The sequence below is a fragment of the Lynx canadensis genome, chromosome D1, assembly GCF_007474595.2.
Source record: "Lynx canadensis isolate LIC74 chromosome D1, mLynCan4.pri.v2, whole genome shotgun sequence".
Lineage (NCBI taxonomy): Eukaryota > Metazoa > Chordata > Mammalia > Carnivora > Felidae > Lynx > Lynx canadensis.
Window position 1 is genome coordinate 8,833,862 of NC_044312.2, and position 25,674 is coordinate 8,859,535.

The 25,674-nt window shown below is 40.7% G+C and overlaps 1 protein-coding gene across 1 annotated transcript in view; it reads right to left on the reverse strand.

Moving 5' to 3' along the window:
• Positions 1-7,560, reverse strand: part of ARHGAP20 (Rho GTPase activating protein 20) — a 127,412-nt gene extending 119,852 nt beyond the window's left edge. Inside the window, exon 1 of the mRNA XM_030333172.1 lies at positions 7,435-7,560. Within this exon, the coding sequence (XP_030189032.1) occupies positions 7,435-7,539 (105 nt within the window). The 5' untranslated portion in view covers positions 7,540-7,560. The remainder of the gene's footprint in view (positions 1-7,434) is intronic.
• Between the last annotated feature and the right edge of the window lie 18,114 nt (positions 7,561-25,674).

A 25,674-nucleotide genomic window follows, 5' to 3' on the forward strand; every position in this document is an offset into this window, starting at 1 on the left:
AAAGAAGATGGCCAATCACAAGCCAAAAGTAAACTCTCACCAGGAACTGAATCGGCCGACACTGAGTTCATGGGAATTCGGAGCCTCCAGAACTGTAAGAAATCAATGTCTGATGTTTAAACTACCCAATTTATGGCATTTTGTTATGGCAGCCTGAGCCCAATAAGACAGCATTCACTCATTTGCATGTAAATATTCTTGTATTAAATTCAATGAAATAAAACTCTTTTTATTGCTTTACCCGTCCTTCCACCTGCTAAAAGATACTAATTGGCTTCGTGAGTTTTCTCAAAAGTGCAGAAAATATTTTCTTCTTTTGACCCATAAGAAACAACCTTGAGATATACAAGACATGGATTATCACCACCATTTTACAGACAAAGAAACAAAGTACATTCACAAGTTCAGAGTTCACACCAGTGATAACAGAGGCCATTTTTCATTAATCTAATTCAGATCTTGATACTTCCAGACTCCTCTCAGCCAAAACCACTTCATGTACCGGATTTTATGAAATTCACTTTGTGAATAACACCGGAAAAGGATTCAGTAGGATCCTGGTTTAACCACAAATACAATATTTTCTCAGTATTACAGAGTAAAACTAAAGCTTACTCACCAAGATGTTTCATTCAAACCCCAGCATAAGACACATACACATGGCCAAAGTTGGCTCTCGTGGGTGTTCTACCATGAGCTGCTATAAACAGATCTGGACCCAGAGAATGCAGAAAGAAAAGACAGAATGAAGTGTACAACAACAGCTGCCACATTTTAAAATGTTGGAGCTATTTTAAAATCCTATTGCTTTGACTGACTTTCTGCGCCTGTAAGTCTGTCTTCTGTACCCCAACACCCGTCTTATTTAAGAAGTTTTCAATTAACACATGAAACCCAAGAGGGTGCTTGAGTATGACACAAGTGATCCCTAACCAAAATTATTCTAATATGTGCTTCCATTTCATTTCATAAAAACTGCTCTATCCCAAATGTAGATATCTTCAAAGATACATTACCCAGAAGATTTATACAGTTTTATCGAGAATTCATTATCCAGAAGCAATATATATATATATATATATATATATATATATATATATAAATACACACACACACACACACATATATGTTTCTATTATCTTTTAGAACCATACTTTTAGAAATTACTATACAATTCTATTGTGTATCTTCTGAAGAGCCTAAGTGACAGAAAATCCTTGCTTTCTAGAAGTAATCAAATTATCTGACTAGTGAATAAAGGTGGATAAACCAGGTAAGAAATTCTGCTTCAGGTTAAAATAATAAATGTGGCTATTAAAATAAAGAGAGTAGCTTCTTATACAGCATCTACAGACTGGCTCCTGAAATGCATCAGACTCTTTCCTGCTTCAGGATCTTTAAATAATTGCTCCCACTTTTTGAAATCTTTTTACAGCATCTCGTTTCCACTCATAAAAGAGTAAAGCCTCACTTAAAAGAGGCTTTCCCTGAAACCTTAATTCTAGAGTGGCCTAGCTGCACATCCATGTTTGTCTAAATTGGCATTGCATTTGTTGTTTTAAATAACAGTCATCACCATTTATTTGTTATTATTGTTGTTTTTGTCTCTTCCTCTCAACCTGTGCTTTCCAGTATATTATCCACTAGACTCATGTGGCAACTTGAATTTAAATTCAAATAAATCATAATTAAGTAAAATTAAAGAAAATGACAAATTTGGGTTTCATCAAAATTGAGAACTCAGTTCCTTGAAAGACACTGTTAAAAGAATAAAATGACCAGCCGCAGGACAGGAAAAAAGCATTTATAAATCACATATCTGATAAAGAACTTGAGTCTAGAATACACAAATAACTCTCAAAACTCAATAACATGAAAACTGAAAATCCAACTAAAATTAGGCAAAATATTTGAATAGACCCTTCACTAACAAGAACACATGGATGACAAGCAAGCACATAAAAAGATGCTCAACATGGGTCATTAGGGAAATGAAAACCAGAACCATAGTGAAATACTACATTATACCTTCTAAGATGACTATAATCAAAAAGATAATTAAGTGTAGGTAAACATGTGGAGAAATTAGACTCTTATACACTGTTGGTGGGAATGTAAAACCACTTTGGAAAACAATCTGACAGTTTCTTAAAAAGTTAAACATACACCTAAAATATGATGCAGCCATTCAACCTCTAAGTGTTTACTCAAAGGAAATGAAAGCGTAGGTCCATACAAAGACTTGTACATGAATGTTCATAGCAACTTTATTTGTAATAGTCAAAATGTGGAAACAACCCAAATTATCTATTAAATAGGTAAAGGGATAAACAAACTGGTTTCTCCACATGATGGAATACTACTCAGCAATGAAGTGAACTACTTACATGTGCAAAAACATGGATGAATCTTCAAATAATTATATTGAATTAAAGAAGCCACACCAAAAAAAAATACATAGTATGATTTCATTTATATACAATTACTGAAAATGAAAATTAATCTGTATTGACAGAAAACAGACCAATGGTTGCTAGAAATGGGGAGGAAACTAAGGAATTAGAAAGGGGCACAGATGTTAGGGGATGATAAATATGTTCATTATCTTGACTGCGGTGGTGGTTTCACAAGTATACACATATGTCAAAGGTTATGGATTTATATGCTTTAAATGCGTACAGTTTATTGTATGTCAATTATAGCTCAGTGAAGCCATTAAAATTTTTTTAGTTCTTCAGTTGTACTAGGCACATTTCAAGTGCTCAACAGTCACATGTAGCTGGTGGCTATCAAACTGGACATCGTAGATCAAGAGCAGTTTCATCAGCACAGAAAATTGAACAGCAATGATCTAAGCCAGGGGTCAATGAAAAAATCAACAGCAATGATCTAAGCCAGGGGTCAGCAAACTATACACCAGGGACCCAACCACTTGTTTTTCTAAGTAGAGCTTTACTGGAACACAGTTATGCCCACTCAACTACATACTGTCTATGACAGCTTTATCTGCTATAACAGCAACGTGGATGGCTGTAACAGATATCTTACGGTCTACAAACCTATATTATTTACTATCTGGCCCCTTAAGAAAAGGTTTGCTGGAGGGGGCGCCTGGGTGGCTCAGTCGGTTGAGCGGCCGACATCGGCCCAGGTCATGATCTCACGGTCTGTGAGTTCGAGCCCCACATCGGGCTCTGTGCTGACAGCTCAGAGCCTGGAGCCTGTTTCAGATTCTGTGTCTCCCTCTCTCTGACCCTCCCCCGTTCATGCTTTGTCTCTCTCTGTCTCAAAAATAAATAAACGTTAAAAAGAAAAGGTTTGCTGACTCTGGTCTACATAAAAAACTCTGAACACAGGGGCCGTATCTGTCCTGTTCATTGTCGTACATAAACCAACTAATGTTTATTGAGTACCTGATATGTAGCACTGTCCTAAGCAATGGAGAGGCAGCCTTGAACGACACAAGTAAGAGCCTTATTCTCATGGTTTTCACAATCTGGTGAAGGGATCAGGTAACATAACAAGAAGTAAGTAAGCAAATAGGTAAGGATGAATGCTAAGATGACAATAAAACAGAAGGTAGAGGGGTGCCTGGGTGGCTCAGTCAGTTAAGCTTCTGACTTAAGCTCAGGTCATGATTTCGTGGTCCATGAGTTCGCGCTTCACGTCAGGCTCTGTGCAGAGCCCAGGGCCTGCTTCAGATTCTGTCTCCCTCTCTCATTCTGCCCCTCCCCCTCTCAAAAATAAACACTAAAAAAACAAACAAAAAAAAGCAGAACAACAACAACAGAAGGTACACAGAATGACTGAGAGGGAACTTCCACTTAGGCAGTCAGAACAGGCTTCTAGGACCTAACACGTGAACAACATGAGGAAGTCAATATTGCAAAGACCTGTGGCAGAAGCAGAGGTAATGAAGAGGAATGAATATGAAGGTCTGATGTGTCAAAAAGAAGATCCACGTGGCTGGAGAATACACAAGATAGAAAAGGTAGATAAGGTGGGAGAAATAGAGAAAGCTAAGAAAAGGAGTCTGAATTTCATTCTAAATATGATGGAAAGCCACTACGAACTTTAAACAAGTGAGCAATACAATTTATGTTTTTAAAGTCCTGGCGCTGCTAAGTGGAAATGGGGCCAGGGAAGAACAAGAAAGATGTTAGATAAGGTTAGGGAGTTTCTGCAAAGGTAGAAGGGAGAGATGGTGGTGGTTTGGCTTGGACGACAGCGGCAGCAGTAGATGTGGGGTGGAGAAATTAAAGATAACGCTTTGAAGTAATAGTTGACTGGCCTTTCTGAAGGTTGCTGTAGAGTAAGGAAATGAGAGGAGTCAAAAATGAATCCGAGATTTTGGCTTAAACAAGTGTCACACAGTATACTACAAATTTGGGAGAAACTTCAATTAGGGCTAATACTGAATGCTTATTATATGACAATATTCACTCAATTTGACATTTAATATTCCCAATCTTGAGAAGATAGGTACTAACTATTGTTATTTTCATTTTATAAATAAGAAACTGATGGTTAAGTTTAAGTAATTTTCCTAGGTCAGAAAGATAGTACCAACACAGTAGAGACTTGAACCTAGGTCAACACACTCCAAATTTCACCACATTGTATGAAACTGCCTTCTTGACAGTTAATTTCTGGGAATGTGAGCCATATTTTAGGCAATGGCAGTACACTGGATTAAAAGTCTCTCAGGATGACTAGCTTGCAAGATGCTATTGTTTTGTTTGTTCTCTTATTCAAGATCACCTTATTTTCATAGAATAATGGATACAATTTCCATTTATATGCTTTTCAAAGCAGTTTCTGCACCATTACCCTTTTGATTTCCATTTCACAAATGAGGACAACGAAACAAGTGATTTCCTCAAGATCATTAAAAGAGCAATAGAACTAGAAAGAAAAGCCAGGTGAACTGATTCCCCACAGTGATTTGGCCAATAAACTTGTCTTTAAAAATTTTGGCCAATTAGAAAAAAACACATTTTACATTACTACCCAAAATACATATACATGTATGAAATAGAGAAAAAGAAGTACTACAAAACTGTACTTATCATTACTAACCTGCTACCATTTCTTTTTCTAGTTAATGTTTTATAATGTTGATTGTAACTGTCAATTTAAACAACATTGATCCAAGCCTTGGAAATTAACACTACAACCGCAGGGTAGACTTTTTTAGAAGTCTTGTGACTCACTAAAACTACCAAACACCAAAAAGGCAAGATGAAACATAAAAAAGATCAATCTGTTGGATATTTGGGTTACATGAAGACTGGAGTCCACAACAGTATAAATGGCAATGATTCTATGAGCTACATTTTGGAAATGTTTATTATTATTATTCCTTTCTATTGCTAACATGGAGGTCTGAAATCAAGGCATGCCTGTTACTATTTAAAATATGCAGAGATGCACTTTTCTGGAAAAAAATATGAAATGCAAAATAAAACAGTTCTTCAACCTCATTTCTGCCCCAAAGGGAGTAAAAAGCTGTAGAATGACCAGGTTAGCAAAATCTATTTCCTTTAAGTTAATAAAGAAAAAGAAAAGAAAAAAAAAACTGCTGGTAATGTGACAACCCATTATGATGTATAATGAAGGACAGCATCTTAAGGACAATGGCTTAAGACTGGAGGCAACCTTTCATTTCTTCAACAAGTACTACTTGATAAATGATCAAGCTACTCCAAAGCTCTTTGCCAGTATGCTTAATTTCCCTTAGTAAAAAAAAGAAGACAACTGTCCAGGAATATAAATCTTCGAATTTTCCCAATTCCTTAAGTTTGCAAGAATAAAAAAAAAAGGCTTTAAAATCTGTGTCAATTACTTTGAACATTCATTTACCTTCCTGAATGTGGCGCTAGCCTGGTAAATTCCCTCTCTCTCTCTCTCTCTCTCTCTCTCTCACACACACACACACACACACACACACACACACACACACACACACACACGCTATCCCTGTGTCTCATCTCGCAAGGGGAAGAGCGACAAGGACAAACCATAGCCTCAATACATCACAGGCTGGCCAGCCCTACAGCCCATACATAAATCACCAAGTTCATGGGCACTCCTAGGTGGCTCCGCGACACGGTCAACGTCCTTGGCAGCTCCCATTCCCTTCAATACTCCGGGGCACCACCTCTGCTCTCCTCAACTGACCTTCAGCCAACCCAGGACCCTGCTGGGCAGACTCAGGAAAGGCTGTGAGATCCGCACCAAAGGAAGGCCTGAGCAGCCCCTCCAGGCTCTAATATAAATGCAGTGCCTCCAGGCATTTCTCTGGGAAGAGTTCGGCGATCTCCTCTAATCCCCATGTGTTTCCACAGAAGCTGGGAGGGCACCACCGAGACACAGGGCAATAAAAGGCCAAATACCAGGAGGTCCTGGGAGGGGGGAGGAGAGGAGGGCGAGGGCTGCTGCCAGACACCCCCAAATCCAGTCCCCGGAGAGCCTTGCAGCAGAGGCCGGGGGCTCGAGGCCACGTGCACTTGCTCCGGGGACCTTTCCAAGACGCCCGGCCGGGTCGGTACCGGCACGCAGCATAGCGGCCGGGTGCACGGGAGCGGAACGCTACAAGTTGTCGCCCGCGTCCCCTCCCGGCTCTGGCGGGGCACCCCCGCGCCGCTCCACGCCCACGCCCGGGCCCCACTCCGGCCCCGCCGCTGCCCGGGGAACCCGCAGGACGAAGGCCCCTGTGCCCGGCCCCCACGACCCTCCCCGCAGCCCTCCGGCCCCACCCAGTCCGGTTCCAGGCCGACCCAAACCACCGTGTCCCCGCTTTGCAGACCGTTAGCATCCCAACCATACCTGCGGGTCTGACCACCAACCACTCCACGGACCCGGAGTCGTGGCGGAAGCTCCGCGCGGGGCGCAGGAACCGACCCCCCCCCTCCAAAAACACCCACAAAAACCCGCGCAGCGGCCGCGCCTCAGCGTCCAGGTGAGGGGCTGAGCGCCGCAGCCCGCCCTCCTACCTTCCTCAGCGCGGGCCCTGACGACTCGAAGCTGACCCGTCTGCTGGCGGTGAGTGGCCGGGGGGTTTCGGGGGGGGGGCGGTGGACGGGGGACAGGCGGTGCCCCAAAGCCGGCCCGCGCGCCCCGACTGAAAGAGCAGCCGGGCCGCCAACCCCGCGGCGGACGGACGCGGGGAGGGAGGCTGCGGGGCCGCTCCGGGAGGGATTACGACTCTAGACGCTGAGGGCCCGGGGGTCTCGGGGTGACTTGGGAGACGGCGGCGCCGTGAGGGCGGGGAAGGCGGGAACGTCCCGGGACACACGCAGCGGGCCGCGAGCCTCGAGCGTTAAAACCCCGAGGCGGTCGGCTCGCGCGCGGCGGTGGCGGCGCGGAGGGCGCGCGCGGGGAGTGGGGCGGCGGCGGCGGCGGCGGGCGGGGGGCGCCGCTCAACGTCCTCACCTTCTTGGTGCCGGGGCCTCCCGCGATCCGAGACACTCCTGTCAGAGAAGAGGAGCGCCCCGGCTGCCCCCCTAGAGTCTCCTGCTGGGGGGACATCGCTTCCATGAAGAAGACTTTCCCGCAGAGCCCAGCCCAGGAGGAGGCTACGCGGTCATGTCCTCGGGACGGCGGCCAGAGCGAGGACGCGCGGGCCCGAGGCGGCTGCGGCGCTCAGGCTGGGAGCCGGGCTCCGAGTGCAGGCGGCGCGCCTCCCGTCGGGGCCATGCACCGCCGCTGCGCTCACCACCGCGGGCTGCAGGCGATTGCGGCGGCGACCGGCAGTCCGCGCCGCGGCCCGCCCCGCCTCGGGCCCGCCCCCTCCGCGCCGGGCGCCCCGCGCGGGGACCCGCCCCCGGCCGCCGTCCCCGGGCCGCGGCGCTCCCAGCGGCTGCCTCGGACTGCGGCGCGCGGGGCCGGGCGTCTTTCTCTGCAGACACGGCTCTGCTAGGGGTACAGGCGACCGACTGACCTTGCCAGCCCGCAGGAGCTCACCGGCCCGTGTCACGAACGGGGACCTCTAGGGCACGGACACGCGCCTCTCCCGCCGCCCGGCCCACGCGCACCCGACCCCCATTCTTGTCAGCGCTGCGCCCGCGGGGGACCGCGACGCGGCGGCGCGTGCGGCGGCGCAGTCGCGGCGACCTCAGCCCGAACGGAGGAGTTGCGGTGACTCCCGCCTCGCTTTCGGCGGACTGCAGAGGGGTCGCCCCCACCCGCACCCCACCCCCACCCCTACTCCACCCGCAAAGCCTCGGGATGGAGCTGCGCGTCGCAGGGTGCCGCGTTCGCGCACACTGAGCAGCCCCCAGCGTCGCTTAACCTCTGGAGCAATCCCGAACGTTAGCCTGTTCGGGTAGCCCTCGTTGGCTTCTGCAGCCGCAGGTCAGCAGACCCTGCACAATTTGCACCAGCGGTTTCCGCTGTCTGCGGCTGCAGAGACACTGGCATTCCGAACGTGAAAGCGCAGTTAAGGAACATGCAGGCGCGAGAGAGCACTCTGAAATTTGGCTTAGCCATTGAGAAGGCTACAATATGTGGAAGTGTTTATCAGATATCTGCGCCGAGAGCATAACTTCCTGACAGCCCAAATAGTGGCAAATTTTTTTAAGGCCAAAGAATAATCAGAGGGAGGGGATTTGGAGCCGACCCGGGTCGAGTTGAGTGTTGCTGCACTTTGCAGGACCAACTGACTGGTGCGGATGATTCGGTAGGTGGCATTCTTCCCTTGGAGTCAGGACTACAGAAAGGGCGGATTAGTAATGAAGGACACCACTGCATGATACTATGTGGTTGAAGGGGGTTTATTTGTTTTTGTGGTTAAAAAAAAAAAGATCGAGGTTCCTGTGGGGTTGGGCTGTTATCAGGACAGGTTGTAGAAGAATGGGGCTCTGGCCGGCTCTGTTCCAAGCAGGAGATGCTATCCAAAACACACACACACACACACACACACACACACACACACACACACACACACATATACACACACAACCCCAAACTCCGGAATTGTTTATTATGGAAGTAACAGGGAGAAAATGTTCCAGCCCATTTTAAGCCTTGTCCACATCACATTGTTCAAAGCAGACTTATACAGGCTTTATAAGTCTTGATTTATATAATACATATGTACATAAATCATTCTAATATATATATGGATATATGTGTGCACAGACACAGTTTTTCAGGGGTGGCTTCCCGCTTAGACCCATGTGTAGTGCCGACTTCACCCACCATAGAGTTTGTCATGAATTTTATATCACAGAGGGCTTTGCAGTCCTTTCATTCCTTGTTGAAATCATGCTGTTGTGTTTCCTATCATGAATGGACAATCCCAGTTTTCCTTACTCTGCTTCATTTTTTAAATTTCAATAATACTTATCCCCTTCTAATATTTCCTTAAATAGGAAATAGTTATATTTATGAAAATAAAATATTTACGAAATATGCATTTCATTTAATATTTCATTTATTATGTTTAATGTGATTTATGTTTGTCTTCCATGGGTCAGAAATCTTGTTGTTTGTTGTTGTATCTCAAGAGCCTAGAGCCCTGTCCAGCACAACAAATGTTTGTTAGTTGAATGAATGAGTGAAACACAGAAAGGATATGAGATAGATCCAGAAGAGCCAGGCCTGAGTTGGTTATTTTATGCAGAGATAATATCTCATGCTCCAATCAAAGTATTATTTATACTGCACATGTGGAAAACTCACTTTCAGTTCCGAATTTGTAAGTGCTTTTATTTCAAATTCCATGAATTTTGATTTGCATAAAAAAACCATTCCATTCAGGAGTTTAGAGGGAGGTCTCGCTTTGTAAAGAAAATTGTGTTTGCTCAGATTAATATCACCAGAATAATGTTGTGAGAACACAAATCTGATCACAGTCACTCCCCAGCTTAAAACCTTCCTTGGCTCCTAAGTCTATGTAATAAATTTCAAATGCCACAGTGTGATATACAAAGCTGCCTACAATCTGAGGCCTCACTCCCACTTCTTTGTCTTCTCTCCTGCCCTACTTCAACCCTCACTCACCCTGTTCTCCCTCACACTGAACTATTTGCACTTCCAAGAGCGCCTGGACCTCTCACATCTTCATGCCTTTGAACCTGCTGTTCCCATTGTCTAGGAAGTTTTCCATCTATATGTTCCAACCTCTGTTGTTTTACATGTATTCCTCTAGTTCCTGGTGTATAGTAAATACCTGATAAGAATTTGTTGAGGAAAGAAATCTTTATGTCAATAATTACCTCCGGAAAATCTTTCTGAATTTACTTCTCTTTACCTAGCTAATTTAAAAAAATATCTATTTAATTATTTGAGGGGGGGGGGAGGGGCAGAGAGAGGGAGACAGAGAATCCCAACCAGGCTCCGCAATGTCAGTGTGGAGCTGGATACCAGGCTCAATCTCACAAACCAAACTGTGAGGTCATGACCTGAGTTGAAATCAAGAGTCGCATGCTCAACCGACTAAGCCACCAGCGCCCCTACCTAGCTACTTCTACACAGCAACCACACACACAGGGTTAAGTGTACCTTCTGTGGTAGTAGCATGACATTTATTGAGTGCTTACTTTATACCAGATACTAATCTAAACATTTTACACCTACTAATTCACTTAAATCTTAATAGTAATCCTACAAGGTAGATTCCCTTACACCCCATTTTACAGTTGGGAAAACCAAGCCACAAAGATGTTAAATAACTTGTTCAAACAGATGGTAAGTAGTGAGACCAAACCTGGAAACTGGGAGCTGTGTTCCAGAACCAGTTCTCTCTCTCTTTTTTTTTTTAATTACAGTTTATTTTTAATTTATTTTGAGAGAGAGAGAGTGCACAGGGGTGGGGAGAGGGACAGAGAGAGAGACCCCAAGCAGGCTCTGCACCATCAGTTAAAAGCCTCTTGTGGGGCTCTATCTCATGACTGTGAGATCATGACCTGATTCGAAATCAAGAGTCAGATGTTCAACTGACTGAGCCACCAAGCGCTCCCAGAACCAGTGCTCTTAACCCCTTACATATACTGCCTTTCCCATGTGGCTCCTTCTCTTCATAGCACACATTCCACTACACTATTATCATGCTTATGCTTCTTGAAATTAAAGGTTGTGCTTTGTCTTTTCTTCTTTGTGCCAAGCAGAGTTACACTCTTAATGATTTTTTTTCAACAACTTTGTTTTGAATGAATGAGTGAAGTAGTAAAAACAACCATTTTCATTAAGCCATACAGTTTAAGGAAGATGCTCTGATGGAGGAGAAATAACCGTGGACTAGTCCTATATCATTCCTTAGACCGTGAAAGAATTTTGCCTGCACTGGGAATGTTATGTTGCAGAAAAGGATGATGCCAGAAAATAAAAGTGATGACAAGGCATTTTAAGGGGTGTGATGACCATGTCTGACACAAGCAGGATGCATCCAGAATATTTTGAAACAAACTGTAAAGCACAGTACTAAGAATAGCAAAGTGAAGCAGCTGGGAAACACCAATAGCAGACCTTTAACAGGAACTAGTCTAAGAATGAAACCAAAATGTTTAGCCAACCATTAGAATGAGTAACAGTGAATAAATTTAACTATGAAAGGGGATGTCTGTGCAACTCATTCATCAAATGTATATTTATTGTGTGCCTGCTATGTGCCAGACACTGTGCCATGCGCTTGGAATATAGTCAAGTTGAGTCCTCAAGTGTGACCCTCGTGAGCCCCAAGATGCACACAAGAATCATGGGCAGTGCTATCTGAATTTTCTAGAGCAAAGGTTGCAAGCTGAGGGGCCACAGAGTGAATTCAGGTGTGTTTTTCAACATATAAACCTTTCATTTTTTTTTTTTCAAATTTGTTGCCAACCTTAAAAATCAAGATATTTCACATAGAAATCTGGGTGAAATTTCTCCAAGCAACAGTCAGCTAAAACTGAGTTGCAGCTGCGTTATTACATTTAATGCTCGTGACAACTCTATGGTTGTCATAGTCACCACTGTCTCTAGTGCTGGGTAACTACTAACAGTAAGATAGTGGAAGATGAAAAACTGGCAAGAGAGGTAAAGAGACCAGAGAAGAATGAGAAACACCAAGTGAGTGTGTATGTGTGTGTGTTTTAAAGTGATACAATTTTTCAGGAAGAGAAAAAGTTGAGAGTGTCTTATTGTTGCAAGAGATCAAGCCGTCCCCAAGGTGACTATGAGCCTTGATATACGAGAGATTTTGGCTTAGTTAATTATCGGGGTCAGATACAGGGGCTTCCTTTCTCATCCCTTGCCTGGAATCTCAAAGGGGGTTATTTCCTTAAAGAACAGAATCCCGGATTTAAGAGTAGACGTTTTACGAAGTGGGAGAAGTTAGGGAAAGCAGAGAAGGAAGAAAAGAGGAAGGGGAGTATAGAAGGAGGATAAGAGCTGAGGCTGGCAAAAGAGCTTGGCCAGACTACGAAGGACCTTGGATTCTATGGTAAAATTTGGACATTGTTCTCTGAGGAAAGTGGTAAAAATGACTGGCATTTGTTGAATGCCTGCCATGTGTTAGATGTACATTACATGCGTTATCTCATTTAACCTCTACTGTCACCAAAGACGTTGGTGTTCTTATACTCATTTTAAATATGAAAATCAGGCTCAAGAAACTAGCAACTTTCTGAGGTGACATAGCCAAAAAGTGATGGAGCCAGGAATTGAACCCAGATCTGACTGAGTTTAAAGGCTATATGGTTATGATGTCACCATATTATAATAATAATAGCTATCACTCATTGGGAGTTAACTTTGAAGGATACGGAGATATGTATTTGGTCATCAAACACTAAGCTAAACACTTTACACACTGTCATAATCTTTGAGACAAGCCTAATGTTTTGTATTTTTATGCCTACTATACAAATGAAGAGCTCAGAGAGATTAAGCTACTTATCAAAGATCATATGGCTACTGAGTCCAAGAGCCAGAATTAAACCCAGGACACCAAAACTCATGCTCTTAACTCCTGCACTTGATGGTCTTATTTTTGTTCCTTGTGACTGAGGAGTATCATAAATTGTGTTCCATTCATTTCATGGGAGATAAAACCAGATATGACTCTAAACCCTTCCACTCAGTTCATGGTAAGCTTGCTTGCTGGTCAGAGGCTTAGCTTAATTATTTTTAAAGTGTATGTTATATTACAAAACAACTTGATATTTTCATAAGAAACAGCAAAAAGGAGAAATGTCTGTTTTCCATCAGAGTTTTAGGTTGCTCTGTGAGTCAGATCACGTTAATTAACTGATTATCATTTATTTTCTACCACATGCCTTATGCTCTTGCCCATTCTTCAAGGGTAAGCACAATCTGTGCTGTCTCTCCCCCCACAAAGCCCTTTAGGTTTCTTTTCCTTTTTTTCTTTGTTTTTCCTAGCCATTTCAATTGACATGTTTTTAGCTCTGTCTACATGTTTATGTTATAATCTTCCCTGGACATTTGTGGAAACTAGCTCTCCTAACTATGCTCCTGTTTCACGGCTGTATCTGCTGCGAGGTGATTATTGTCTGTGCTGATACAGTACACGAGTAGGTTCAGTAAGTTGTGCAAGATTACTCAGCTAATAAACGGTGCAACAGTGTTCCAGACCAGTTCTAACTCTCAGAAGTATGAAACTTAAATCCTTCCCCTTAAATCTTATTTAAATTACATATGAAAATCAATTATTGCATACTTGCCATAGGAAATAACAGAAGATGATATGGTAATAAAACAAAAATATGTTGATTGCAGCATTATTTATAGTAGCCAAATTATGGAAGCAACCCAAGTGTCCATTGATAGATGAATGGATAAAGAAGATGTAGTGTCTATACAGCATGGAATACTACTCAGCCACAAAAAGAATGATATCTTGCCATTTGCAGCAACATGGATGGACCTAGAGGGTATTACACTAAGCAAAGTAAGCCAGTCAGAGAAAAACAAATACCATATGATTTCACTCATACATGGAATGTAAGAAACAGAACAAATGAACAAAGTAATAAAGAGAATCTCCCAGACTCTCAAATATAGAAAACAAACTGGCGGTTGCCAGAGGGGAGGTGGATGAAATAGGTGGTAGAGATTAAGAGCATACTTATCATAATGAGCACTGAGTAATATAGAGAATTATTGAATCATTATATTGTACACCTGAAGCTACTATATAACACTCTGGTAATTCTACTTGAATTAAAAAATAAAACAACAAAACCAAAAAAGGTTTATTTTTTTAATAGCGTTTATGTCAACTAAAAAGAAGTTAGATATAGAAATTCTAAAAAAAATTTTATTTTAAAGCATATTTTCCAAAGCATGTTGTATGCAACACTAGTCCCTTAGGATTAAAAGGAGGGGTTCTATAGTCAAGGGTTCTATGGGAAATACCACTAATGTGATAATGTACGTATAAAATGTGGTATAGTAAATCTTTGATGAATTCTGTAGTTAAGAAAAAAAACGTGCTTAATCTTTTTCTGCCTCTCTGTGCTAAACATGTTAATACAGCCCTGTAAGAACATTGCTGGGTATGCAATGAATTGTAATGCAGTGTAGATGGGAGAATGGGGCCTGTTACCCTTTAGTCACGTGCTCTCCATGGTTTCTTTCTCTAGATGTACAGTGCACTCACATCCTTACAATTTTAAAATAAAACTTTCTTCTATCATGCTTTCTTCTTGAAGTATCACTTACTACCCTCCCCTCGCCTTTCTTTTTTTCCTCATTACCAGATTTTGGAGAAAGGAATCCATATAAACTACCTCTGCTTTTTCATTGCCTTCCCTTCTTGCATCTATGAGATCCCTTTCATCATTTCCCAGTGAACAAACACAATAGCTTCTATTATTAGTTCCAAGATGACACTTTGTAGCCTATGTCCTGCCACTCTTCTCTTGGCAGCCATGACACTACTCTTGCATTCATTCATTCATTCATTCATTCATTTTACCAATATATATCAACTACCTAGTTATGGTGGGCACTGAAGACACAAAATGAACAATTTAGACATGCTTTCTACTCTTCTAAAGCTTATTTTCCAGTTGCTCTATTTTTCTGAATTCTCAAAGTCACCTTCACTGGATCCTCTTTTCCTACTCACATGTTTAATATATGCATCTCTCAAGGCCCTGTCACTTCTCCTTTCCCAGCACACACTTGTGTGGGCAGACACACACACACACTTAAGGTGTTGAAGAGAAGAGTCATGACTTTTGATCCCACAAATTTTGAATAAGTGACTTTATGATTTTCCAAATACTAGGTATAACTATAACACTTATACTATTATTTTTATTCAAAATAAGGATTGTTCTATCACACATGAATGAAATGGGAAGTTGATATTTTTCCTCTGATAAATAGGTGTGTGTTGAATGAAGGAAAGAAGAAGTGGATTTCAGAGGACTGCATCATACATATGAAAAACACATAAGCAATTAGCAAACAGTTACTGAGAACTTCTCAATTTTCTGTTAAGCAGTGATTAGGAAGATGGCAGGTTAAAATTTTACCATACCATAAAATCTTACCATCAAATTTCTCCTGAAATGCATATCCACAAAATGAACAAAAAGAGTTTTTAAAAGTCACCTACTGCCACCAGAGAAGGAAAGGAACAGAACCTAAGCCTGCAGTTCTCAAGCTTAGTCTCAAGCACTGAAAAAAAACGTTTCACCTTGAGAACCTTTCAACATAATATTGGGGCATCTTCTACAGAAATTCTAATTTAGTTGGTCTGGGGTACATCCTAAATGTAGAATTTTTTTTAAAGCTCCCTACCTGCATTAAACAATACTGCATTAGGTTAAACAATACTGACCTAAGTAAAACATTCCAAAACATGTTGTTGGAAGTTGGGGAGTGGGGAGTGTGAAAAAGTTTCCAGAGAGTAGTAAAGAAGAGTAGCGATGGTTTATGTTCCTTATGCCACTCAAATCCTGGAGGGCAAACTTTTCTCCTTTTCTCCGATCAATGATTAGCAGAACTGCTGCTAAAAAGAAAATGGTGATAATAAAAGGAACAATGAAGCTGCCTCTTTCTTATGGAAAGGGGGACTTTGGAGCTACAAGTCAAGAAATGATCTAAAGCTTGAAGGTCTTCCTTTATTGAATGGTGTACCACCCTCCACCCCAGCTACAAGCAAGCAGAGAGAAGCAGAGAGTCTTAGTATAGAATATATAATAAAATCTCAGAAGAGATAGCAGGGAATGAGCAAGATGAAACATAAACATGTCATAAAATGACATGGCAGTGATGGAAAAATACTATAGCACAGCATGGAAGCCATGCATTGCATGCAAAAGATAGAGGCTAACCTAAATGAAATATGAACTAAAGGAATAGAAAACAATTTATAAATGCTGCATTCTGTAGAACATAATGAGGACCAGTATTGAATGAATAGGAACTCAAAGCTGAAATGACAGATGAAGAGAGGTTGTAAGCCTAAAACGAGAATCAAATCAAAGTCATTACAAAACAAATAAGCAAACTAGATGCAAAAACTTAATTTTAAGATCAAAAGAACATCCTATGTTCTTGGTAAATTAAAAACAGAATAATTAACACAAGGATACACCCTTAGTAAACTATTAAACTTCAAGGTTCTGCCAAAATGTAAGTTCTGTGAAGCCATGAGTTTGTTTTGTTCACGGCTATATTGTTAGTGCCTAGAAAACGTTGGGCAAGTTACAGGTGTCCAGAAAATATATGTTGAATGAATGAAAGTGTAAAGGAAGATTACTTCACTTATTCAGGCATGAAAACCAAGTTATCTAATTTCTAATTCCACTTATAAGGAGGTTGGAAGTCGCCAACAGAGCTTAAAAAGTAAAAAGCTGAACAGACTGAAAAATTAACCACTCTTCTTGGATCCATAGGACGGGAAGACACAGGGCAAAGTGCTGCACCTAAGGTTGGAGAGACAAGCAAATACAGGGAACCTGGGCTTACTGACGTGGAGACTCAGAAACAGAAGCTGTTGCAGCCCCAGCATGGGAGAACCTGAACTGTAACTGATGAGTTGCTGGAGGCTCAGTGTGGACAACCTGAAAGTTGTCCAGGGGGACCCAGACATGGTGTAGGGGGTGTACCCCAACATTGTAAGATTTCTAAGGTACTAAGTAGTGGAGGAAAATCCCTAGGTCTTCCAACTGAGACAGGGGGAAAAGAACCATTTTGAAATACACCAGAGCATTCTGTTTTTCTAATTAAGGCCTGCTTTTCAGGGAAAACTAGTTCACCAGAGTTTAACCTGGGATATTATCAGAGCTTAAGTGACCTGGAGAAAGGAAATATCCAATCCCGGCCCTCATTAGCCATCCTGTCCCACCCAACAGGCGAGAAAAAAAGCTGAGAAATCCTTGTAAAGTTCACAGTCCAGGAGCATAGGTTCATGAAAACACAGACCTAATCATAGAACTATCAACCCCTGTCCCTTCTCCCACACCTCACCAGCACATTATTAAAGGCCTATTTATAGAAGTTCCTTTAACCTAGTGTCTCATGTCTAGCTATCAAGATAAAGTTATAAAGCATAACAAAAGGCAAAAAAAAAACCCACCACTATTTGAAGAAACAGGGTAAGCATCAGATAACAACCATTAGATTTATCAGACTTGGAATTTAGAACAACTATGATTAATATAATAAGGGATATACTGGATGAAGTGGACAGCATGCAAGAACAAGTGGACAGTGTAAGCAGAAAGATGGAAATTGTAATGGAAAAAAAATGCTAGAGATTAAAAAAAAACAGTAACAGAAATGAAGAATGTCTTTGATGGGCTCATTGGTGGATTGGACATGGCTGAGGAATGACTCTGAGCTAGAGGATATATCAACAGAATACCTGAAAAGACCAAAAAGCAAAGAGAACAAAGGCTTACACATAATGACAATACTCATGAGAATACCCAGTGATAAGGAGAAGAAAGAGAAAAAGGGACAGAATAAATGGTTTGAAACAATAATGATGGAAAGTTTCTCCAAATTAATGTCAGACATGAGACCACAGATCCAGGAAGTCCAGAACACTACATAGGATAAATAACAAACAAACTACACCTAAGTGTATAATTTTCACATAACAGAAAATCAAAGATAAAATAAAAAATAGTGAAAAAATCCAGAGGTAAAAAAAACCTTACCTAAAGAGGAACAAAGGTAATTACATGTGACTTCTCAGAAACCATGCTAACAAGAAGACAATGGAGTGAAATATTTAAAGTGTTGAGAGAAGGGCACCTGGGTGGCTCAGTTGGTTGAGCACCTGACTCTTGATTTCAGCTCAGGTCATGATCTCATCATGGTCGCGGGATTGAGCCCCATGTTAGGCTCTGCAATGGACACGAAGCCTGCTTAAATTTTTCTCCCTCCCCCCTGCTTGCACACTTGCTTGCTCTCTCTCTCAAAACAGAGTAGAATATAATAGAATAACATAAAACAAAATAAAATAAAATGAAGTGTTGAGAGAAATAAAAACATCAACCTAGAATTCTGCACCCTGAAAAATTATTATTAAAAAGTGAAGGAGAAATAAAAATGTAGATAAAAATTGACAGAATTGCTTGCTAATAGACCTGCCTTGCAAGAAACATTAAAAGAAATTCATTAGAAGGAATATAATATACATTAGAAACTCAGATCTACATAAAAAAAAGGAAAAGCATCAATACGAACAAGTGAAGATAAAATTTTTTTTCTTATTCTTAACTGCTCTAACAGATAACAGTTTGTTAAAAACAATAATTGTGGCCAGTGTATTTAGTTATGTATACATATGTATATGTATATGTATACACACATATGCAACTAACATAATACTTAATGGTGAGAAACTCAAAGCTTTCCCACTAAGATCAGGTAAAAGACAAGGATGTTCCTTTGCATCACTTCTTTTCAACATCATACTGGAAGTCTTTGCTAATGCAATAAGGCAAGAAAAGAAAATAAAAGGTAGGTGCACATGGGTGGCTCAGGTTGTTAAGCATACAACTCTTGATCTTAGCGCCAGTTTTGATCTCAGGATTGTGAGTTCAAGTCCCACGTTGGGGTTGAAGCCTACTTAAAAAAAAGAAAAGGTATACAAATTAGAAGGAAAACATAAAAGTTTTTTATTTTTTTTCTTTTTCATTTTTTTCCTTTTCCTAATTTTTTTTTTTCTCCTAAATGGCACAGTCATCTATGTAGAACATTGAAAAAAATCAAATAACTCCTGGACCCAATAAGTGATTATAGCAAGGATACAGTATACAAAGTTAGTATACAAAAGTCAATTGCTTTCCTATGTGCCAACAATGAAGAAGCGGAATTTGAAACTAAAAACACAATAACATTTCCATTACCATCCAAAAAAAATAAAATAGTTAGATATATCAAAATGTACAAAAGATCCATACGATGAAAACTATAAAATTTTGACAAATGATATTAAAGAGGAACTAAATAAATGAAAAGAGGGGCGCCTGGGTGGCGCAGTCGGTTAGGCGTCCGACTTCAACCAGGTCACGATCTCGCGGTCCGTGAGTTCGAGCCCCGCGTCAGGCTCTGGGCTGATGGCTCAGAGCCTGGAGCCTGTTTCCGATTCTGTGTCTCCCTCTCTCTCTGCCCCTCCCCCGTTCATGCTCTGTCTCTCTCTGTCCCAAAAATAAATAAACGTTGGAAAAAAAAAATTAAAAAAAAAATAAATGAAAAGATATTCTATGTTAATTGATAGGAAGACTTAATGTTGACATGGTATCTATTATCCCCAACTTGACCTATTGATTCAATGCAATCCCAATCAAATCCTAATAAATTATTTTGTGAATATTGATAAACTGATTCTAAAATTTATGTGGAGAGGCAAAAGACCCAAAATACCCAACACAATATCAAAAGTGAAGAATAAATTTGGAGGACTGATGCTACCTGATTTTAAGACTTACTGTAAAGATACAGTAATCAAGAGTGTGATATTGGTGAAAAGCAGTCATATAGATTAATATAACAGAATACAGAGCCCAGAAATAGACTCTCAATAAATGAAGTCAGGTGATCTTTGATCAAAGTGCAAAGGCAATACAATGGAGTAAAGATAATTTCTTCAACAAATGGTGCTGGAACAACTGGACATCTGTATGCCCTCTCCCCTCCTTCTACCAAAAAAATGAATCTAGACACAGACATTAAGCCCATCACAAAAATTAACTCAAGATGGATTATAGACCTAAATGTGGAATGCAAAACTATGAAACTCCTAGAACATTGACATAGTAGAAAACCTGGGTGACTTTGGTTATGGTGATGCATTTTTAGATGCAACACCAAAGAAATTACCCATAAAATAAAAAGTTAATAAATTTAAAACTTTTGCTCTGCAAAAAACATTATCAAGAGAATTAGAAGAGAATACACAGATTGGAGAAAATATTTGCAAAAGACACATCTGATAAAAGATAGTTATCCAAAATGTACAAAGAACTCTTAAAACTCAACAATAAGAAAACAAACACACTGGTTGAAATATGGGCCAACAACCTTAAAGACCCCTCACCAAAGAAGATATACAGATGGAAAATAAGCATAAGAAAAGATGCTTCGCACCATATGTCATCAGGAAAATGCAAATGAAAACAATGAGATGCCACCACATACCTATTAGAATGGTCAAAATTCAAATCAGTGACAAAACCAAATGCTGATGAGGATGTAGAACAATAATAACTCTCAAGCATTGCTGAATGGGAATGCAAAATGGTACAGCCATTTTGGAAGACAGTTTGGTGTTTTCTTACAAAATTAAATATATTTACCATAGGATCCAGTAATTGTGCTCCTTAATATTTACTTAAAGGAGCTGATACCATATGTCCACATAAAAACATGCGTGCTGACATTTACAGCAACTTTATTCATTAATTGCCAAACCTTGAAAGCAACGAAGATGCCCTGCATCTTGACTGGACAAATAAACTATGATACATGGAGGACCAAGACATGAAAGAACTTAAGTGCAGAGTACTAAGTGGAAGGAGCCAGTCTGAGAAGGCTGCATACTGTATGATCCAACTCTATGACACTCTGAAAAATACAAAACTACAGAAACAATAAAAAGATCCGTGATTGGCAGAGGGGTTGGGGGAGGGAAGATGACTAGACAGAGCAAAGAGGATTTTTAGGGCAGTGAAAACACCCTGCCTGATATTATAAAGATGGGTATATGTCATTATTCATTCGTCCAAACCCATTGAATGTACAACATCAAGAGTGAACCCTTAGGTAAACTTTGGACTTTGTGTGATTATAACATGTCAATATGGGTTCATCTTTAGTAAAAATGTACTATTCTAGTGAATGACATTGATCATGGGGAAGGCTATATATATGGGGGGGGCGGAGAGTATGTGGAAAATCTCTGTACCTTCCTTGCAATTTTACTGTAAACTTAAAATTGCTCTAAAAAAATAAAACCTTAAAAGAAACAAAAACAAATTACCTACAAGGGAAAAGAGTTGAGACTGGCTTTAGGCCTCTCCATAGCTAGAAGAAAACACACTAATAACTACAAAGTTGTAAGAGGAAAAGTGACTCAAGAGTTTTACCCAGCCAAAATGGCACTGGACCAAGTCCTTTGCACATTATCTCATTTAGTCTTTTTTTATTAAAAAAAAATTTTTTTTAACGTTTATTCATTTTTGAGAGACAGAGATGGAGCACGAGCAGAGGAGGAGCAGAGAGAGAGGGAGACACAGAATCGGAAGCAGGCTCCAGGCTCTAAGCTGTCAGCACAGAGCCTGACAGGGGGCTCAGATTCACAAACCACGAGATCATGACCTGAGCTGTAGTCAGACGCTTAACCGACTGAGCCACTCCGGCATCCCTATCTCATTTAGTCTTAACAATGAACCTATGACAGAAGTACTATAATTATTCCTGTTTTTAAAAATGAGGAGTCTTGGGGCGCCTGGGTGGCGCAGTCGGTTAAGCGTCCGACTTCAGCCAGGTCACGATCTCGCGGTCCGTGAGTTCGAGCCCCGCGTCAGGCTCTGGGCTGATGGCTCAGAGCCTGGAGCCTGTTTCCGATTCTGTGTCTCCCTCTCTCTCTGCCCCAACCCCGTTCATGCTCTGTCTCTCTCTGTCCCCAAAAAAATAAATAAACGTTGAAAAAAATGAGGAGTCTGAAATTCTGCAACATAAAATCACTTGCCACGATTCTGTGAGCCCAGAATCCAGGCATTCTGACTTCATATGCCTTTATAGTAATTCTCTCATTTAATTCTCATCATAATTCTCCGGATGATTTCCCCCCCTGCTCGGATTAAAAACAAAACAAGACAAAACTTAAGTATTAAAAGGTGAAATAATTTTCCCAAACACCTGATAGGGCTTCAATTCAGGCCTATATAATTCCACCAGTCATGGGCTTTCCAGTGTGCCAACCTTTAGAATTTTGTGTGTGTGTTCATGTGTGTGTTTGTGTGTGGGCTTAATTATTAATTTCATCTGAGTCTACCCACTCCCATCTCCTCTTCACCTTTTCTTGGAAAACATGCTGTATAGAGAAGTCCTGATTCCTATGACTCACTTAACTCGATTTTATGATCTAGTAAACATGCCCTTGGCAATTTTTAATTCAAGATCAGAACTGAACTTTGTGGCTACAGAGCTTGTGTTCCAGATGTGCTTCAGAAGCCAAAGAAATTAGAGCAGGGCAGAGAGTGGTGAGATTCTCACAATATAACTAAATACTATTGTTCTACTGAATTCCTTCGCCTGGAAACAAAGTTTTCCTGAGGAAAACAAAACAAGTCTATAAGCTCTAGTTTCTCTGCCTGTTCAGATAGTTCCTTACTTGTCCTTTCTTTTCTTTGTTTTTTTTTTTCTTCTTTTTTTTTCTAAGGATGTATATATATATTGCTTTAGAATGAAAGTTCCCAGTTATGGAGTTACTGTGAGATGGTCACATGTGGAGATGTTTTACAATATGATTCTATGAAGCAGTCGCCAAATACTGGTGTTCGTGAATTAGAAAACAGAAAACCTTGAAGGAGCAATTGCTTTGGCATGGGTTATGTGAAAAGAAGTATTTGATATGTGTACAGAAGTATGTAACACTTCAGGGACGAGCAACTCAATTAATATAGGTTTTATTTTTGTGTAATAGACCACATTGTCAGTTAGTAATTTATGCCCTGATTTTATTCTACTGTGTTATGAACTCACATTCTGAGGTAGTAGGCTGTGGACAGAAGCTTCTATCATGCTTTGAACTGAGCTTTTAGTTTCTTGGAATGGTGTGCCCTGTAAGAATCATGGAATCGTGGATGAAAAAAAATCCATAGATGCTCCTCTGAAAATTTACAAACACAAGACACCCTTTTAAAAAAGTTCTTCAAGCAAAATAGTACGTTTTAGATTATCAAGTAACAGATCCAAAATGTAGATAATCAAAACCACAAATGAGGCAAAAAGTAATTTATAATTAGTTTAAGAATGTGTTCACTGTGTTTGGTAATATTAGTAGGGGTCTTTTGTGTATACATTAACTGTACCATATTTAGGGTAATGTTACAATTGAACTAATTTCCTAGAATAGTAAATGTTGACTGGTTGATTCAGGGAGGCCACTGGTCTAGGATTATAGCTTTGCAAATGTATCTGTCTCTGGGTAAGGAACACTTAAATAGCACTTAATCCTGAATCTGTTCTCTTCATTCCTTTTATGCCTAGGTTGGGTTAACAAATCATTTTATGGAATGGCTATTTGAAGGAACCTTTTATAGTGGATTATTGAAAGTATGAATCCTAAAAGCTGTTTTATTCCAAGAGAATCGAGAAGACCTGCAATATTTATCCAGGGAAGAGCAAGTAGCTGCTCCATAAAAATATTTTAATCTCCCAAGCATATTTACATTATCTTTTGTGCTCACTTTATGTTTCTGGTGTTTTTAAAAAATGTTTACTTATTTTTTAAGAGAGAGAGAGAGAGAGCAAGTGGGGGAGGGACAGAGATTGAAGGGGACAGAGGATCTGAAGCAGGCTCCAGGCTCTGTGCAGACAGCAGAGAACCCCACTCAGGGTTTGAACCCATGAACCATGAGATCATGACCTGAGCCGAAGTTGTATGCTCAACCCACTGAACCACCCAGGTGCTCCTCCTGGCACTTTCATGCACAATGTGAACATCCCATAACTCGACTACCTAGCATTGTATTTATTTATTTATTATTTAAAAAAAATTTTTTTTAACGTTTATTTTATTTTTGAGACAGAGAGAGACAGAGCATGAACGGGGGAGGCGCAGAGAGAGAGGGAGACACAGAATCAGAAGCAGGCTCCAGGCTCTGAGCCATCAGCCCAGAGCCCGACGCGGGGCTCGAACTCACAGACCGTGAGATTGTGACCTGAGCTGAAGTCGGACGCCCAACCGACTGAACCACTCAGGCGCCCCCCTAGCATTGTATTTAAAGTGGAAACTAATTTATTCTTAAAAATAGAAAGTAAAGAAACATCTAAGATGGGTGAAGATGGCCAAAAAGTACAAATTTCCAGTTGTAAAATATTAAATCCTGGGGCCGTAATGCATGGTGATTACAGTTAATAATACCATAATATATATTTGAAAGTTGCTAAGACTGTCATAGGTCCTGACAATGCTCATCACAAGAAAAAAATTATAATTGTGTGGTGATGGATATTAACTACACTTATTGTGGTGACCGTTTTGCAATACACACACATATAGAATCCTTATGTTGTACACCTGACACTAATTTTATATGTCAATTATATGTCAATTAAAAAACCTTACCTAAATGTATGAATTTGCTTCTGGTACTTCCTTTAAGAACCATTAGCACAAAGTATGGAATTAAGTGGAGAAATTCCATCTGGATCCAGGGATCTAAGTTTGTTTCCTGGCTCCACTTCCCAACTGTGTAAATATGAGCAAACTCTGAACTTCAATTTAGACACATTTAACACTTACTCAAGGGTTTTCTGGCTTGGCATGTATGAGATGTAGGTAAAAGCATGTCGAACCATGTAAAGCACCACAGAAGTGGTATCTATTGTTCTCTTCAGTTTAGTTCAGACATGAGATTCCCTGAACCTTTGCTCTAAGGTGGGAGCCTTGGGTTAATTCTGGAATTTCCTGACTCTCTAAACCTTGTGACAGGCACTGACCTTTCCTGAGAGGACAGAGAAGAAGGGAGGGGAGAAATGGTGTTTCCATTCATCTTTCCCAAGCCATGCAAAAAAGGCCTTATAAACCAGAGACTATGCAAATAAGAGTGAAACAATAGGAATTCAGTGCCCTGTAAATTCAATTTGAGAAGAGTTTTCTTTTCTGTGTGAGCTGATCATTAAGGCACTGAAAGCTGTTTTCATAGTTTCCGTGATAAAATATTTCGATCTTAAATTACTGAATGATGCCATAACTCAGAACGGAGCAGGAAGAGGAGAGTGAAGAGAAAAGAATATGCTTATGTTGACACACAGAAATGCTTTAGTAATCAGCAAGGAATGGAAGGGAATAAAGTGCACATAAATGTTTAATGGGGTTTTTAGGCAATTAAAGTTTGCAGAAATGTGCTTTAAGCATGTGGCATTGCTTAAGGGCTAGCCCCATCAGGTCAGGCGATCAGTCTTTTGTTTGCACACTGTGTGTGGGAGGGAAGGGAGAGAAATACATATTGGTTCTCTGAGGAGCGTGTGATACAT